At 41.6% G+C, this 18,858-nt stretch overlaps 1 protein-coding gene across 1 annotated transcript in view; it reads left to right on the top strand.

Annotated features, from left to right (window-relative positions):
* TMEM266 (transmembrane protein 266) overlaps positions 1 to 18,858 on the top strand; it is a 252,753-nt gene that overhangs the window by 146,706 nt on the left and 87,189 nt on the right. The window contains exons 7-8 of the mRNA XM_030187354.1: positions 886 to 1,024; positions 14,429 to 14,544. Coding sequence (XP_030043214.1) covers positions 886 to 1,024; positions 14,429 to 14,544 — 255 coding nt within the window. The remainder of the gene's footprint in view (positions 1 to 885; positions 1,025 to 14,428; positions 14,545 to 18,858) is intronic.

The following is an 18,858-nucleotide window of genomic DNA, read 5'->3' as shown; positions in this document are numbered from 1 at the left end:
CATTTTTTCTGTGTATCTGCTGTCAGGGCGGTCTCCGCATTCCACGAGAGCGATTTCCTCCTCGTGGGCCTAAACAGGAGCACTCTCTCTTCATGAGATCTGTAGTGTGGCTAATTGGGCTTCTAAGCTCTCCTTTGTCTGGCATTACAGGCTGGATGTTGCAGCGAAGCGGGACACGCAGTTTGGAGCGCAAGTGCTTGCTTGTGGAGTGGCATATTCCTGCCCTAACTAGGGAGTGCTTTTGTACATTCCATCAGTTAATGGATTCATCTGCTGCTGATGACAAGGAAGGGAAAATTAGGTTCTTACCTTGGTAATTTTTTGTTTCCTTCAGTCATAGCAGATGAATCCATGATCCCTCCCTGTCTGAATCTGTTTTTTTTTTTTGTTCAGTTTTTCCTGCAGATATGTTCCCGCATTGGGAAAAGTTGGAAAACAGTCTTCAGGATTTCTGTTCTGTTACAGGAGGTTGAGATCGTCCCTCCTTTGTGTGATTATTGCTCCTGTTCTGGGGCATTCGTTCGCTGTGAGGAAAGTTCATGTTGTTCTACTTTGAGGATACACTCTGCTTTGGAAGTTTTCAAATACTGAAGGCAGATGGAGCTAGCCATCCATAGAGCACTGTGGTTTTTCAGTGTTCTCTATCTCCACCTGCTGGTAGGCGGACATAACCCATTAGTTAATGGATTCATCTGCTGTGACTAAAGGAAAGAAAATTACCAAGGTAAGAACCTAATTTTCCCTTCCATGCAGTCTCCATCAAATTGCATCACCCTGAATTGAGGGCTTGTATCCTGCTGTTCAGCCTGAAAATGCATAACTTTATCCAGAGTGAGAAGGGATAGCCTTTACAAACTTGCTTATATTTATTGTCTTTTTCTTTAGGTATTTGATGGTGCTGTCATTGTTTTATCACTTGCTCCAATGGTAGCATCTACAGTAGCCAATGGCCCAAGCAGTCCATGGGATGCCATTAGTCTCATTATAACTCTGCGAATATGGAGAATTAAGAGGATTATTGATGGTAACTGCTACAGAACATCTTTATCATTTATTGTTTGTTTAGATCTGTTGGAAACTAATTTGTTTTATAAAACACTAGTAAAAATGGCCCGTTTCTGGCGCCGAAGAAACGGGCGCTAGCGGGCACGGGACTCCCTTCCCCTCCCCTTACGGTACCTGTTCTGTGGGTCCAGGAAAGAAAGAGCCCCCTCTTTCCTCCCGTAGCGGTGGCTTCCTTGCTGCATTGTGTGGGAGTCTGGCTCTCGGCTTTTCAAAATGGCCGCCGAGAGTTGAAGTCTCGTGAGGCAGCTTGAACTCTCGGCGGCCATTTTCAAACGCCGAGAGCCGGACTCCCACACGATGCAACAAGGAAGCCACCGCTACGGGAGGAAAGAGGGAGCTCTTTCTTTCCTGGGCCGACGGAACAGGTACCTCTAGACCACCAGGGAGACACGCATAAGGGGAGGGGAGGTGACAGGGGGGAGGGAGGTTGGTGAGGTTAAGCGTGTGCTACCGTGGGCGGGGCGGTAAGTTGTAAGGGGCGGGGCTATGTGGCGAAAGGGGCCGGGTTCATGTGCACGTCGGCGGCGGCTGGGATTTGTTGGAAGGGGAGGAGTAGGGAAACACGCTCCGCGTGTTTCCCTACTGCTCCCCGTGCGTTAATTTGTTTTCGTGTTCCGCCCTCGACGTCATCACGTGTGACGCGAGGGCGGGGCATGAAGATGTTGTGGCTTCACCACCATGAAACCACGAACCGGTGTGTGAGTGACTTCAGTGACGTCAGTGTCCTCAGAATGTTGAGGCTGCGTTTTATTATAGTAGATTTTGCTGAATTGCATTTGTGGATAAACAGTGGGTCCTGAAGGGTACCTGCAACTTCTCTTATGGTTCAGTTACCTTGATAAAAGCTGGTCAGTGTGCCTGCATTTAACTGTACCTGCTGCAGAGAATTCTATACAATTTTACAAATATTACAGTAATTTTTTTTTTTATTTGTACCCCGCGCTTTCCCACTCATGGCAGGCTCAATGAGGCTTAGGTACTTACTTGTACCTGGGGCAGTGGAGGGTTGAGTGACTTGCCCAGAGTCACAAGGAGCTGCCTGTGCCTGCAGTGGGAATCGAACCCAGTTCCCCAGAACCAAAGTCCACCACTCTAACCACTAGGCCACTCCTCCACTTCTAATAAGGCTATTACCATAGTCTTTGCATATTTTAACACACATAAGCATGTTAAAAATCTATGTGATTTTAGTGCTGCCACTTTCAGGTCTTTAATGCCACCTTAAGGACCTTTGTATATTGGCAGTTTTTAGCTAGATCATAGGGAATTACACAATACATCTGCAGAATTGGATACATAATTAACAAGGGCACACATAATCACACAAATTGCCTTCCTCCCTGATTACAAGAGTCCAAAGGTGCAAGAAGTTCCACAAAACCATACATGAGGCAGCAGGCAAAATTAATTGGCTTGGAAAGACTACCACTTAGCTTGCTGCCTGCTGCTGCCTATGTTGAGGTCAGCAGCAGGAGGAGGAGTGTCTTGAAAGCAGGAAAGCAGCTGGCCTATGTTGTGGTGAGTGCATGTCCACTTCTGAGCAGCTGGATTTCCCTTTTGTAGTTGGCCCTCCTAGCTGGAATATGTTGATAATGGCAGAGGCCCAGAGCAGGGGATCTGCTATCCAGCATCAGTGGATCAGGAGGAGAGTCAGGATTTGTCAAAGGTAGAAAGGTCAAGGGAGAAAAGGATGCCTAAAGAGGAAGAGAGAGGAGACTGCCCTGAGGAAAGATGGAACTTACTGGGGAAGTTGGAAAAAGGGATGGAGAAGAGGTTGGAAAAAAAGAGAATGCCTGATGTATTGGGGAAGGGGAAAAAATGGGAAGGGTTAAGAGGTACCAGATGCGGAAGAATTGGGGTGGAAGAAGGGGGGACCTGATGGGGAAAAGAGGGGGTAGAAGTGGGTTCTGATGAGAGAGAGAGAGTTTTGAGGGAAGAGGGCGGATAGTTCAAGGGTCAGGGAGAAATAATGAGTGCCTTGATCTCACCTTGGCTCTACATTCATATATACTGCACCTTTCATCTGTACAGCAACACACACACACACACACACGCTGTGATCTTGCATGAACTTACACATCCCTCTTCATTGCAACAATCCATGCACACACACTGTATCCTTCATCTCTAAAGAGAGTAATGTTCGTTTTACTATGTTGTCTAAAAAATTGAATTAATTTTGCATAACTTTCATGATTTTGGCACATAATTCCCCATAGTTTATCCAGCTCTTGTGTTAAACTCATCTTAATGTGTGCAAGTATTAATGCCATTTAGTATATAGGCTCATTTCTTACTTTCCTGCTGGATCAATCTAGACAATTAGGTTGTGCTCCCCAACCAGCAGATGAGGCAGAAGAAACTGATTTCCAGTGATGTCATCACCAGAATAAGAAATTATACAACCCTGCAAGTTGCCAATATTCTCTGCCTCCACCAGATGGTTGCAGTTAAATGCTACTGAATATCGGCTGCTAGCTCACTCAGCTAGGTTTAACCAAGAAGAAGCCTCTCCTGCATGATTAAACTCATTTGAATATTGGGCCCTATAGGTTCAGTCTTCCAAGTGCCTTGGTTGGGTTTCAGATGACATTTTTTTTTATAAAGGTCATGGAAGGAGTGGCACCTTTCTGGTGTCAGAAAGTCTTGTGCACCATTCTTACTTGAATGACAGGCTGATCTAGCCCATTTTGGAGGTTGGTGTCAGGGTGGATTCGCACAGGGTTATGCAAGGTTGGAGCTTTATATTTGGAAAAGCATTCAGATACTCTCATATTCTTGGGAATCCTTTATATTTGGTTACACACCAGGCTAGGCACAATTTTCCTAACAATCATGAGGATAGACAAACTGCAGTTGCAGCCAGTGTTCTTGTCAGGATCTGTTGGAACCTTGTAGTGTACATGATGTTAGCTGAAGTTGGTTCTCAGTGTTCATACTGTGTGCTCTGTGGAGAATTAGTGTACCATGCAACATTTTTGCTAATGTAGGTGTTCCTTGGGGTTTGAGAAGCCTTGCCTTTGAGGGTTTGCTTGAGGCCTCTTCGGTGGATCCAGATGCTCTGTGGTCACCCTGGCCATAGAAATATGTTGTTTGGTTGCCCCTTTCCAAGAGGGTGCTCTCTGGGTGATAGTTTCTCTCTATCTGTTCAGGAAAGAGCATGGAACCATTCCCTGATGAGAGCAGTCTGCCACTTGGAGCGGGCCCATTGCCATACTCAGATGCATGGAGGCAGTGATTGAGTTTCATAGTTTTCTGATCCATTGCTAAACCCATTTGGTGGCATTGGAAAGGTTTCTTCCACTTGTGACAGGAGTGGCTGTCGAGATTCTGTCTGGCGATGTCCCCACTGTGGCTGTTTTGCCAAGCAGATGGTTGTCTGAAACATAGCTGTAGCATTGGAGAGCACCTAATTATACCACCTCTCATAGTTTTGCCTATATCCAGAGAAGTGGTAGTTGGGTCCCCAAGCATACCAGTGAGTACTGGAGGGTCCATCCAGTGGTCTATTTGGTGTTGACTGATTTTGCAGTTACAGGAAGGATTCTGGTGCAGTTGGCATCACTGCGCTGGTTTCTCTGCAGCTGCCTTGGGGCTTAGTTCGTTTCAGCATCATCAGGGACATCCTAATTCATATTGCTTTATGGCTTGGTCCTTGGAAGGGGTAGGCTGATGCATGATGGTCCTTAGGTGATGTTAGTTACTCCCCTGGTGGCACACTTTCTCCCATGTGCTTCTGATTGTGGCCTGAAGCCTAGTGTGGTAACTTTAGTTTCGCTGCACAGTGGGCACATCATGGTTTATATTGTTCTTAATTGTTCGTTTCTTTTTATTATGGTATTTGCAATTTTGATTATTTATTATTTTGTAGCCCCTGGTGCAGCCCTTGTATGGACGAAGCACGGCCTGTGTTGGGCATTTTGTTTGTGTTTATCTCTAATTGATCTACCTGCTGTGTTTCCACATTTAGTTATTTATTTGTTACATTTGTATCCCACATTTTCCCACCTATTTTTAGGCTCAATGTGGCTTACATAGTACATTGGGCAGATGTTCCTTCAATTTGAAGAGCGAGTTGTGGATCAGGCCCTTGGACCTTTCAAGGTGCAAGGGGTGGCACAATCCTGTTTCAAAGGTCGAGCAATAGGTTTCTGCCCAACAGCGCCCCTAGTGGGTCATGTTTATTGCAGGAATTTAATTTCAACCTCCTTTCCATCTGGTAGTCCTTTGGTGAAAGCCTTTAAAACAGGGGTGGGCAACCACAGCCCTTGAGGGCCACAACAAAGTCGGGTTTTCAAGATTTCCACAATGAATATGCACAAGATCTATTTGCATACATGGAAACAGTATGCACAAGTCAATCTCATGCATATTCACAGAACTTGATGGCAGATAAGGGCCAACGTTTCCATGAAAAGAGTATTTTCTTAGATTCCTCCTCAGCCTATTTCCTCTTAACTTCATCTTATACCTTCTCATTCCAGAGTTTTCCTTCAATTTGAAAAGGCCCTCCTCCTGCACATTAATGTCACTGAGGTATTTAAACGTCTCTATCATATCCCCTCTCTCCCGCCTCTCTTCCAGCATATACATGTTGAGTTTCATAACCCTTTCCTTATATGTTTTATGACATCCTGTTTATATTTTTCTGTAGATGCAGTCTCTAGAATTGCACACAATACTCTAAATAGGTCCTCACCAGGGACTTATACAAGGGCACTATTACCTCTTTTTTTCCTGCTGGCCATCCCTCTCCTTATGCACCCAAGCATCCTTCTGGCTTTGGCCATCCCCTTATGTACTTGTTTGGCTACTTTAAGGTCATCAGACACAATCACCCCCAAGCCCTGTTCTTCCGTACACAGAAGCATCTCACCCCCTTTATTGTACCTTTCTCTTGGATTCTTGTAACCCAAGTGCATGGCCCTGCATTTGTTAGCATTAAATCTTAGTTGCCAATTATTGGACCATTCTTTGAGCTTCACCAGATCCTTCCTCATGCCATCCACACCCTCTAGGGTGTCCGCAGTAGAGTTTGGTATCGTTCGCAATATCGCTCACAATGATGTTAAAAGAGAGCCGGCCCGAGGACCGATTCCTGCGGCACACCACTGATAACATCCCTTTCCTCGGAGCAAGCTCCATTTACTACTACCCTCTGTCTCCTCCCGCTTAACCAGTTTTTCACCCAGTCAGTTTAAGATCCATACCGAAGGCACTCAATTTATCGGTCACCTGTTGTCACGTTCCTCACCTGTTCGGCGCTCCTCCAGACTGGCTCAGGCTACGGGTTCCTCAGAAAGGGCTGAGGATAAGGCTTAGGAAGGTCTGTTTCAGTTTCTGTTTCCTAAGTCTGGCAGCCGTCATCTAGCTTGGATCAAGACCACGGCCATCTTGCTTGACTCAGGGGAATCAGCCATGTTTCGGTTTCCTAGTCCGGCAGCCGTCATCCGGCTTGGAGCAAGGACAGCAGCCATCTTGGTTAGCTCAGGAGAGGGCAGCCATCTTGTATACGAGAACAGGAAAGAAGCCCATATTTGGGCGTTGTGCTACTCTGCTGATGGGGGCAGCCACCTTGGATCAGTTGCACATGTTTCAGACTGATTCCTACACTATTTAAACCCTGCCTCCAGTCCTTCGTTGCTTCGGCCTCAATTGTGTTTGAGGTCCACGCCGGTGCTCCTTGCCTTCAGTTCCAGTATTCCAGATGTCGGCTTGTTTCCCAGACCTCGTTTGTTTGCTGCCTGCCTTGACCTTGGACTGTTTTTGACTGCTCTTTGCCCTACAGATTTACCTGGCTTTTGGACTGTGTCTGTTTGCCTGCCTGTCTGGTCAGTGGTCGTGCAACCCCGCCAGTTCCAGAAGTCCTGATGGCTGCCCGAACCTGGGGGCTCTACTCCCAGGGAACGGCGGTCGCTCCCCAGGTGAAGCTAGGGGTTGTCTGGCTGCCTGACCGAGTGCGGTGTCACTCCATCCTAGCCGTGCTCAGTCGGGGCACAAGGGCTCACATTTCTCCAGTCATAACACCTGTGCAGAAGCTTGTCAAAGACTTTGCTAAAATCCAAGTACACCACATCTAGCGCCCCTCCCACGTCCAACTGTTTGGTCACCCAGTCAAAGAAATCAATCAGATTTGTCTGATATGACCTGCCTTTAGTGAAGCCATGATGCCTCGGGTCCTGCAGTCCACTCAATTCGAGAAACCTCACTATCTTCTGCTTTAGAAGCGTTTCCATTGGTTTACTCACCACCAAGGTCAGACTGACAGGTCATTGTGGTAATCTTGTAAGCCCAACTGGGTTGAGGACTGATGTTGCCTACCCCTACTCTAAAGCATTTGACTTGGAAGAACTTGCATTTGAAAGTGGTTCTTGGGTAGTTGTCTTCTTGGTCAGACACAGCTCAGAGTTATGGGCCCTTCAACCAGACAGAAACTAAAACACAGCAGAATAGATGAACAAGACTGGAGACTTTATTGCAACTCTTTAAAAAGACTCGACACGGACCATGTTTCAGTGACAGGACCTGCGTCAGGAGTCTACAAATATATAAAATATTTAAAGAATGAATAAAAAACATAAACATTAATACAATCATATAGCTAAAAGTAAAAGAAACAATAAAAAAACAATACAATACATATAATAAATACAATCAGAATTTATAGTGTAAACCCACAGAATATCTCTTTCTAAAAACAAAATGGATAAAACAAATCATTAAGTAAATGAATTAAACAATGAGTCCCAATGATGTGTAAAAAGGTAGAGACATACCTATAGAAATAGCTTAAAAAGTAGATCTAGATGAGCACTAGATCCAGATTAAATCTTTTTTTTTTCACATTGTGGATTTCTTTGTCTAAGGTTTGTTACTCTGTTTTTTCATTGTTTGGTTTCTGCTCACTTACTCCTTTTAGTTTGTATCACATTCTTAACATTTTTGTCACACTTTTTCTATACATTCACAGGCAATTATTTTTACTGTATGTCTTCCTAGCCACTTGTTTAGTTTACTAGATTTTCTTTGGTGGTCCATTCCTTTTCTTTGTACCTTTAGATTTTCTGTTGTTTGTTGTAGACATCAACCTTTCTTTATTTTTGTGTCTTGTCCTCACGGGCTTCTTGTTTGGTGGTCAGTACTTTCTCTGTATTTTTTTAGTCCTCCATATAGTGAGTTATGTATTAATCCTCTAATTCATATTCTTCTTATTGATAACATCTACTTTCTACATCACCTCTCTTGTTCCTTCAGCGGGAGTCTTCACTCCAGTTAGAGAAGCAGCAGTTGTATAGCGGTCCAATGTCTGCTGGACCGGGGACGAAGTCCTGTCTGATGGCAGTCAGGCTTTCACCGTCCCTTTTCTTTTCGTGTGGGGCATTGTTTAAGGAAATCAAAAAGAAGGTAACGCCAGCAGACAAACACTGATCCCTAACAAACTTGCATGGCCGCCATCTTGACACGCCCCTCAGGATTTTCCTCGGTCTATAAATTTTAACATATTATTTATGTAATGGGGGGCATCCCCACTTTACTGCATGAAATAGGGGTAAAATTTTATGTTTAGTCTTCTAGGCTGCTGAAAGCCAGTGTAATGTGGTTAGGTGAGGAGGGATGTGTTCATAATGAGATGCTCCTGACTGTAGCTGTGCTGTCAAATTTTGAACTGTCTATAACACTTGCAGAGATGTCTTGGGCAACCCCAGGTACAACGAATTGCAAATATTTTGGAATTATTCTTGATTCGGCTTTCTTTCTCTCTACAGATTCCCCAAATAACTAAAACAGGTTTTTACTTTCTGCGTAGATTACAATCTATCCAAACATTGTTAGATTCTGATTCATCATTTATGTCTGTATTTCAAAAACCAATCTTAAACGGCTAGAAACGCTACAGAATACAGCAGCAAGACTTCTCTGTAAGGCAAGCCATTATGATCGTGTTGCCCCACTTCTTCATCGGTTACACTGATTGCCCATTGAATATAGAGTTAAATTTAAGGTTCTCACTTTGAAACTGTTTTTTTTACAGCAACACTCGCGCATATCTGTCATTTCAAATAATTCCATACGCCCCAGCTCATACTTTAAAGACAGTAGACTAGTGATTCCCAATCCTAGAAGAGCGAGGTGGGAATCTGAGGGCTAGTGCCTTTTTTTCTTGTACCTGCTGTGTAGGACTCCCACAGTACCTTCGATTGGAGACCTCCTATTCATCTTTTCGCAGTGGATTAAAGATGTTTTTGTAACATTGCTTTTGAGGCCTGAGTATGGCTGCCTTGGTTTTAACTACTATTTTATGGCTATTCCTATGACTAGGATAATTAGAGGGGCATTTTCAATATGACGTCTAAGTCTGACTTTAGACGATTTGCAAAAAATGTCCAAAATCTGAATAAGAAAGAAATTCATTTTCCAAAAATAGAAAGTCTTATCTTTTGTTTTTGAAAATACTGTTTCTAACAAGGTTTTGTTCTTTGGACATTTTGGTTTTTTGGTCCATTTTCAAAAGAAAAAAAAACATCCACATGAAAAACATTGAAAATCAAGCCATTGGGATGTAGGAGGGGCCAGCATTTTTAATAGACTGGTCTCCCATACATCCCAGGAGATAAATGGGGCACCCTAGTGGACTTCACAAGCATGCTCCCAGGTACACATCTCACTGTTGCTCTCTTATTTTGTCTGATGAGCCTCCCAAAACCCACTGCCCACAGCTGTACACAATAGCCCTTATGAGTGAAGGGGGCACCTATATGTGGATACAGTGGGTTTCTGGTGAGTTTTGGATGGGAATGCAACAGAGTCTCCCACTCCATGGTGCCCTGCACTGACCACGACACTGCTCCAGGGACCTGCATGCTGCTCTAATAGACCTGGCTCTAACATCTGAGGTAGTTATAGAGGTTGCTAAATCATATTTGTATTCACATTTGTGGGGAGTAGGAGGGGGTTAGTGACCACTGGGGTGGTATTGGGGGTCACCCCTGATTCCCTCCAGTGGTCATCTGGTAATTTTGTGCCTTATTCGTTATAAAAACAGATCTAGCTCAAATCGTCTTAATTTTAGTCCTGGACATTTTTATTTTTCTCTATTATTACTAGTACTACTACTACTACTTATCATTTCTATAGCGCTACTAGACTTACGCAGCGCTGTACACTTGAACATGAAGAGACAGTCCCTGCTCGACAGAGCTTACAATCTAATTAGGACAGAAAAACAGGACGGACAAGGGAATATTAAAGTGAGGATGATAAAATAAGGGTTCTGAACAAGTGAATAAGGGTTAGGAGTTAAAAGCAGCATCAAGAAGATCAATTTTTGTTATGATATATATTAGATAGGGTCGAATGTGCAGTCAGTCTTTCACTCATATTTGATATCTACGTTTACAGCTTCTGGTTTATTTTTGGTTTATTGATTACTACCAGGGCATTAATTTTGGGATCATTTTTGCTTTATTGGTCCAGAATTTAAAAAGGCATGGGATAAGCATGTGGGATCGCTTAGGAACAGGTAGAATTGGGGGTTACACAGGATGGGCAGACTGGATGGGTCATTTGGCCTTTATCTGCCGTCTTGTTTCTATGTGTCTAAGAGGAGTTTGAACTGTATGCGGAAACGGGTAGGAAGCCAGTGAAGTGTCTTGAGGAGAGGGCTAATATGAGCATAACGACACTGGCGGAATATTAGTCGTGCATCAGAATTTTGAACAGATTGAAGAGGAGAGAGATGGCTAAGTGGGAGATCTGTGAGGTGCAAGTTGCAATAGTCTAAGCGAGAGGTGATAAGAGTGTGGATGAGGGTTCTGGTAGTGTGCTCAGAAAGGAAAGGGTGAATTTTGGTGATATTATAGAGAGAGAAACGACAGGTTTTAGCAGTCTGCTGAATATGTGCAGAGAAGGAGAGGGAGGAGTCAAAGATGACCCCAAGGTTACGAGCTGATGAGACAGGAAGGATTAGAGTGTTATCCACAGAAATAGAGAATGGGGGAAGAGGAGAGGTTGGTTTAGGGGGAAAGATAAGAAGCTCGGTCTTGGTCATGTTTAGTTTCAGATGGCGCTGAGACATCCAGGCAGCAATGTCAGACAGGCAGGCTGATACTTTGGCCTGGATTTCGGCTGAGATTTCTGGTGTGGAGAGATAGATCTGGGAGTCATCAGCGTAAAGATGATACTGAAAACCATGGGATGAGATCAGAGTACCAAGGGAAGAAGTATAGATGGAGAAAAGAGGTCCCAGGACAGATACCTGAGGTACACCAACTGACAGTGGGATAGAAGTAGAGGAGGATCCACTAGAGTATACACTAAAGGTACGCTGGGAGAGATAAGAAGAAAACCAGGAAAGAACAGAGCCCTGAAATCCAAGTGAGGACAGCGTATCAAGGAGTAGGCTGTGATCAACAGTGTCAAAAGCAGCAGATAGATCGAGAAGGATGAGGATAGAATAGAGACCTTTGGATCTGGTCAGGAACAGATCATTGGAGACTTCAGCAAGCACTGTTTCAGTTGAATGAAGGGGGCGAAAGCCAGATTGAAGTGGATCAAGTATAACTTGGGATGAAAGAAAGTCAAGGCAACGGCGGATTATGGCTGAAAAATGCCCAGATCTCGCCTTTAATGCACTTCTGATGGACTTCATAGAAAACCATCTAAAAATTGGTTTTGAAAATACCTATTTGGACGTTTTTGTAAGAAAAACATCCAAATGCAGATTTATTCCACTTTTTAGACATTTTTCTCTTTTGAAAATGAGCTCCTTATGTATTTAGGATTGCCTGGTTGGATTTTTATGCTTCTGTCTATCTGGTGTGATTGAATGAGGTTTAGGGTATTGTGTTGTCAGAATGTGTGCTTCTTGTGTATTTGTTTCTTTCCTATTATAAAATATAGAATTCCTTTCTATTTCCTATAACATTTTGGCATTGTAAGCTACCTCTATTTGCACACAAAGTAGGCGGTATATTAAAATGATAAACGATACAATGATCCAGTTTTGTCATTACTAATGTTTGCAGTACAATTCTAAAATTATCTATAGGCAAAAAAGTCTCAAATCTATGCAACAATCATAGCTTGTAAAAGACAGAGCATATAACATCCTTTGTATGTAATATCATGGATAACAACGGCTCAAGAATAACCCCTAAACTACACATCTAAGAGGTCACCACAATTTGATGTGTCCCCAGCCTACCTAGTACCTTCAGCTCAGTTTTGTCTAGGTTAATAACCAGATGATTTTCATTTATCCAATCCTCTAATGCAGCTAAACACCTTAGGGTCAATATTCAAAGTGAATTAACTGGATAAGAGACTCTAATCTGATTATCTTATGCTGATCGGGTCTCAAGAGAATATTCTGTGGCATTTTAGAACTGAAACTGACTCTTGTGTGGGCAGTCCAGGGGCAGAGTTGGCAGTTAAGTAGATAAATGCCAATAAGTCAAAATATTGCAAACTATGCCAAAACATTTCACAGGACCCCACAGTCATTCACAAAGGAAAAATATTCAACATTAAGGAATCTTTCACATGCTCATCTTCCAATGTGGTGTATATATATCATTCAGTGTAAAAAGTGCAACGAAGGCTGTTACATTGGAGAAACAAGTCAGATGCTAAAGAAGAGATTTAATTTACATAGACACCATATGAAAAATGCTAGTACCAATAAAGATGAATAAAGATGTCACGCCTGTGGGGCAGCACTTTACAAAACCAGAACACTGTACCAGTGATTTCATGGTAAGAATCCTGAAAGGGAACTTTAAAACAATACAGGAACATAAGACCTTTGAAGTCAGAATGATTAAATATTTTGACACCCACCAGACAGGACTTAAGAAAGATCTGGGTTTTCTAGCCCATTATAAACCATAAAATTTTACTGCTTTGTCACCCTCCTGTCTCCATGCATATCTCCCTGTCCCTCATCCACCCGACTCTTCCTGTCTCTCACCTATCCACCCCCATCCTATTAGACTCACTGAAATGCTTTGATGTTTCACTTATATATACTGCCATCTACCAATATTTGCTTATTTCCGATCTGACGAAGGACAACCTTCGAAAGCTAATCAAGAAATGTACTAAGTTATGTCCAATAAAAATGTATCATCTTATTTTCTTTTCCATGTTTTATTTTATTTCTATTGATTACCTTTAAAAGTGGACTAACACGGCTACCACACCTCTCTACTATAAAATATATGAAATCATCAGATGGTCAATTAACATTGGTACAAGAAGATGGTGAAATATGGTCTAAAAGGAAACAAATGTATCTGCTGAATACCATATATGATTTTATGATATATACATTAAGCAACATATAAATAAATGTACAATGGCACTCTAACTTAAAAAATAAAAACACATAAAATACAATCAAATGATCATGAGAGACTTATTGCCAAAACATAATCAAAATTACAGTGTTTGTAGGGTGTTAATCTCTGCATATAGAAACATTATAAACGATTTCATCTTCTAATTGTACTTGTGTAATTATCTGGTATATATATGGAACATACAACAGTGAAATTAATACACTATTAAAAGGATACTAATTGGAATGCATACTGAATTCAGTGCATGTAAAAAGGTATATATCTATTTTTGAAAAAATGTTAATGAAATGGACTAAATTTCTTTAGTCCATTTCATTAAAATTTTTTTTCAAAACTGTATTATACTGTATTAATTCCACCATTTTCATTATTTTGTAGGTAAGAGATTTACACTCTTTATTCTTTTCTCTGTTCTGTATTTGAATAAAATAAAAATGTGTTTACGTGGTAATTTTCCAAAATGGCCTCCTGCTAACGGCAACGTTAGTGGATGGCCATTAATGCATAAAATACAAAAAAGGCATTCTAATGGCTACAATAAAAATGGCCTGCACAAGAGCACACTAAGGCCACTTTTCCCACAGCTAGTAAAAGAGCCCCTTAGTTCTTCATGCCCAGTTTGAAAGTGGCCACTATTGCTGTTGTGGTGTATGTTTTTACATATATGTAACATTTTACCTTAAATTTGTATAAATATACTACTAGTAATCATTTCTATAGGGCTACTAGATGTATGCAGCACTGTACACATTATATTCAGGTACTTTGTCCCTAAAGCTTTTAGACCTGGGGCAATAGAGGGGGTTTTATTTGACTTGCCCAAGGTCACAAGGAGCTGCAATGAGAATGGAGCCCAGGTCACCATGATCAAAGCCTGTTGTACTAACCATTAGGCTACTCCTCCATGTGTATCCTAGGAAACAACTATAATATGAGATATTTGGGCTATTGGGGGAAAAACAGCTAAAACATTCTCACTGTATTTGAAACTTTTTATTTTGTAGCTTATATACTCCCTGTGAAAGTGGAAATGGAAATGGTTATTCAGCAGTATGAAAAATCAAAGGCCATTCAAGAGGAGCAGCTAGAACGATTAACACAGATCTGCCAAGAGCAAGCGGTAAATGCGGTAGAGTAATTTTTTCCCCATTTATCTGTGTACTGCAGGATAATTGGCAAGACTTATAGTACCTCATTTACAATAACAATCTAGGAGTTCAAGGTCAGAGCATAACTTTATAATCTAAAGTATACAAAACAAGTTCTCATCAAATTACAGTAAATTCACTATATATCTTTACAGCATTGTCCTTGAAAGCCAAGCATTAATGTTAGCTATAGTTGAAAGCTATACAGCCTGAAAATAAAGGACACTTAAAGTTATTAACATTACTGTTTGTGGCAGAGGCATAGCCAGACACCCAATTTTGGGTTGGCCTTAATCCAAAGTGGGTAAACATGAGAACCCCACCCCACATCTCTCCCTTCACCTCCCCAGAATCCCCACCACCACCCCCTGTACCTTTTCAACCCTCTGGTGCCTTGTCAACAGTGGGCAGCAACTCATACCCACTGCTCGTTCCAGCCCAGAGCCTTCTCTGTGATGTAGTTTCCTGTTTCCGCAAAGGTGAGACCAGGTCAGAGGGAAGGCTCTGGGCTTGCATGAGCAGTGGGTATGGGTCGCTGCTCACTGCCAACAAAGCACTGAAGGGTTGAAAAGGTACCGTGGGGGGTGGAGTTGAGACATTCTGGAATGCCTGCGAAGGAGGGGAGGGAGAAATGCTGAGATTCTTCCATTATAATCATATATATCCAACTATAAACAATTTTGTGTATAACTTACAGACCACCTTTACTGAAATCCTTCATTGATAGTTCAAATTTTTAAATGACCTCAGCGATGTCCGTTGCCATTATAATTATTGTAATGGCAGCGTTAAACAACATCCATCATCTTCATAGGCCAAAGTTTTTTAGCGCCAGCTCTGGCCTATATTCTTTGTTCAATATATATATATTTAGGTGCAAGCTCTTATGCTAGCCACAGAGCTGATCTAAATGCTCGTGCTTAGACTGCTGAGAAAGTGTGTAAATTATAGCTATAATTTATGTTCATAAATTTGGACCCTGCCCATGTGTGCACCCACCTTCAAACTTCACACCATCACATTTAGGCAACATGTTATAGAATAGTGCATAGTTGTAATATTGGCACATTTTTGTGCATACATAGGACCAGATTCAGTAAATGATGCTCAGAATTAGGCACTGGGAAAAATCCACTCCAAGCATAGTATGATTCTATAAAGGTCACTCTGGGCTGTGCACATTTATAGAATAGTCCTTAATGTAGACTCCCATGCAACTTTAAGTATGAGGACTTATGCCAGCTGAAACCTGGTTTAAATCCAGGCATGTGAGTTGGGCATGCAACCCACAGTATTCTGTAACACTGCGCCTAAAGTTTTGGAATGCCCCTGACCTGCCCTGACCACGCCATTTTTGGTTTGCATGTGAGACAATTTGGGCATGCAGCATTATAGAATCACATGTGGGCAGATGCACGCGGAACTCCAAATTAGTGCCAGTTTAAGTCAATAATTGGTTGTTAGTCTTGTTAACTAATTAATTTGCACATGCATCTGCCCTTCACACCCGAATTTGGGCGACCTATTTTGTTTCCAGGGGATAACACACATATGCCATTATTCTGGTCATTTACACACATGCTTGGAACCCTGATGTTAGCATCCACTTTATAGAATTACAGTGCTGTGTTTTTCATCACCTAAGCAATACTTCACATTCACATGTTTAGTTGGGTCAGAGAAACATATACATAGCATACATCATTTCATTTAGAGATTAATATTATATTCATTTTGAGTGGTTTTATGTTAGATGTATTGTAGAATTTGTAAAATTCATGGATTCTGCGACAAACTAGGATTGAAAAGGAGCAATCAAATAAAAGAATTGTCTTCCAATAGAAATGCAGAAGGTTTAGTCAGAAATGCAGAAGGTTAAGCCAGTCACATTATTGCTAGAAGCACAGCTCAGATGGTATAAATTTTGGCAGGAATTACCAAAACATTTAATGCTCGTTGGCTAGTCTGGAAAGTGGTTCAAAGATGAAAAACAAATTCAGAGTGCAGACAGCATTTGTGTCAGGAAGACTGGGTTCATGTGGTAGTTTTGCATGAGGAAGGGTATTCCAGTCAGGAGATTGCTGCAATGATTACATGTAATCAAAGTACAGCCTTAAGAATTATACAAAAGAATCAGGAGACTGACAGCATGAAGGATGGTTATCGATGTGGGCAGCCTAAAAAGTCAACAAAAAGAGAGGATAGTGTGGTGTTCAGTATATCCTTGAATAACAGGAAGCTCACCTCTTCTCAACTGCTTTGAGAATGGAAGGAGAAATGCTCAGTTGATTGCATTTCAACTGTAAGGTGAAGATGCTTGGAATTTGGACTGAGAGGTTGCAGAGTGAGAACAAAAACCACTGCTGACATGACCAGAGAAACAGGTGTATGGAACTGACAAAGTAATAGTCCAGTTGTAGCAAAAAGGAATGTGAGAAAGTGTTATTGAGTGATGAAAGCACTTTCTACATCCTTGGAAATAATGAAAAAAACATTTGTGAGAAGAATATAAACTAAAGTGCACTAATCTCTCTGTTAATCAGTGGTGTGCTGAGGGCAGGGTGGTGGGGGCGGTCCGCCCCGGGTGCACACTGCTGGAGGGGTGCCGAGAGCAGCCGCGTGGCTGTTGGCTTCACTGGTTCCCTTCTCCCTCTGCCCCGTAGCTACCTTTTCCCTCCCTTCATCAGGTCCGAGAACCAAGCTGCCATCAGCCCTTTTAACTGTCTACCTTTGACTCGAGCCAGAGCAGAAATGTCCATTTTACTGGTGAGAAATAGGGAGGGGGCAGTACCAACACAGTTCTGCCCATCCAAAAAAAGGCGCTTTTGTGCTTGCCAAAAAAAAAAAAAAAAAGGGCTGCAACTACTGCTTTCATACACTCAGCTTGTCTGCAGGTATGAGAGCTGTCTGTGTTCAGAAAAATCCGTGATCAAGCGGAGAACTTGAACGCCCTACGGGAAAACACAGATACAGGTAAAGTGGGATGTTTTGACCACGGAAATACAAATCCTGGAGACAAATATCTTAAAAAGCTTATTGATGAAAAGACTCGACACAACTGTTGTGTTTCGGCCTACAGGCCTGCATCAGGAGTCTATAAAAACATACCTATTCAAATAATCGTTTAAACAAATAATAAGAAAGAAATGTAAAATGAAGTATCAACATATGATAAAGTACAATGATAAAAAATAATGATAAAAAAATGATAAACATAAAATCTTTTGATAACATGTGAACAAAGTATGTGTATATGCAATATTGTAATATCACAATAACAATACATAAAATAAACATGTAGATGAATAATAATAATGGTAAAAGGGACTAAAAATTCAAAACATATAAAAGTAAATCATTCCATGTTAAAATGTTTTGCATATATAAAAGACAATACTGAAATTTCATAGGGCATTGCATGGAAACGTTTTTATACTAAAATACATATAATCTCAAAAATAAGTAATAAAAACCAACGTCATACAAAACCTATGTATAAAAAAGAAACAGGTAGAATACCATACAAAGCTTATATGTAAAAAAAAGAAGAAAGAACACATGAAATGATATACATGAAACAAAGGAGCGTGGTGTCATCTGGTATATACATATAACCATAGTTGTGCCTATACCTGTGCGCGCCATATTCGGCCTTTTAAGAAAATATACTATTACCATAGCTATTTAAAAGCATAAAACATAAAAAAGAATATAAAACATAAGAAAATATATTTAAAAAAAAAAAATATATATATATATATATATTGTAAAGTGGATCCCCCTTTTCTCAGCGTTTGCAGCTCTCCACAACCTGAAGAACACCCTCCGGTACTGCTCCTTTTTTCCTCAAAACAATGAAGCTTTTTATTACCTAGGAGGGGCTTCCCTCCTTCCCTCAGTTGTGGCACCAAAACCCAAAACAAAGCACAGTTATAGTTCACCTTTCTCAAGCCGGTTAGCTTCCCAGTCCAGGCTTCCACAGCTGCTTCCTCTCCCTCCCTCCTGGGGGAGAGTAGCAGCAAATAATAAAAAAAAAAAAGACAAATACCCTGTTCAGTGTAGCGGGGTTTTCCAAAACACAGTTCACTTTTAGCCAAGCTTTACCCCACTGCTCAGTTTAGCCAGGCTTTCAAAAAAACCACAGTTCAGTTCTAGCCAAGCTTTCAAAAACACAGCTCAGTTTAGCCAGGCTTTCAAAACACAGTTCAGTTTAGCCAGGCTTTCAAAACACAGCTCAGTTTAGCCAGGCTTTCAAAACACAGTTCAGTTCTAGCCAAGCTTTCAAA

This window comes from Microcaecilia unicolor, chromosome 1 (assembly GCF_901765095.1).
Source record: "Microcaecilia unicolor chromosome 1, aMicUni1.1, whole genome shotgun sequence".
Taxonomy (NCBI): domain Eukaryota; kingdom Metazoa; phylum Chordata; class Amphibia; order Gymnophiona; family Siphonopidae; genus Microcaecilia; species Microcaecilia unicolor.
Note: the sequence above shows the minus strand (reverse complement) of the source record. Positions and strands in the feature narration are given on the sequence as shown.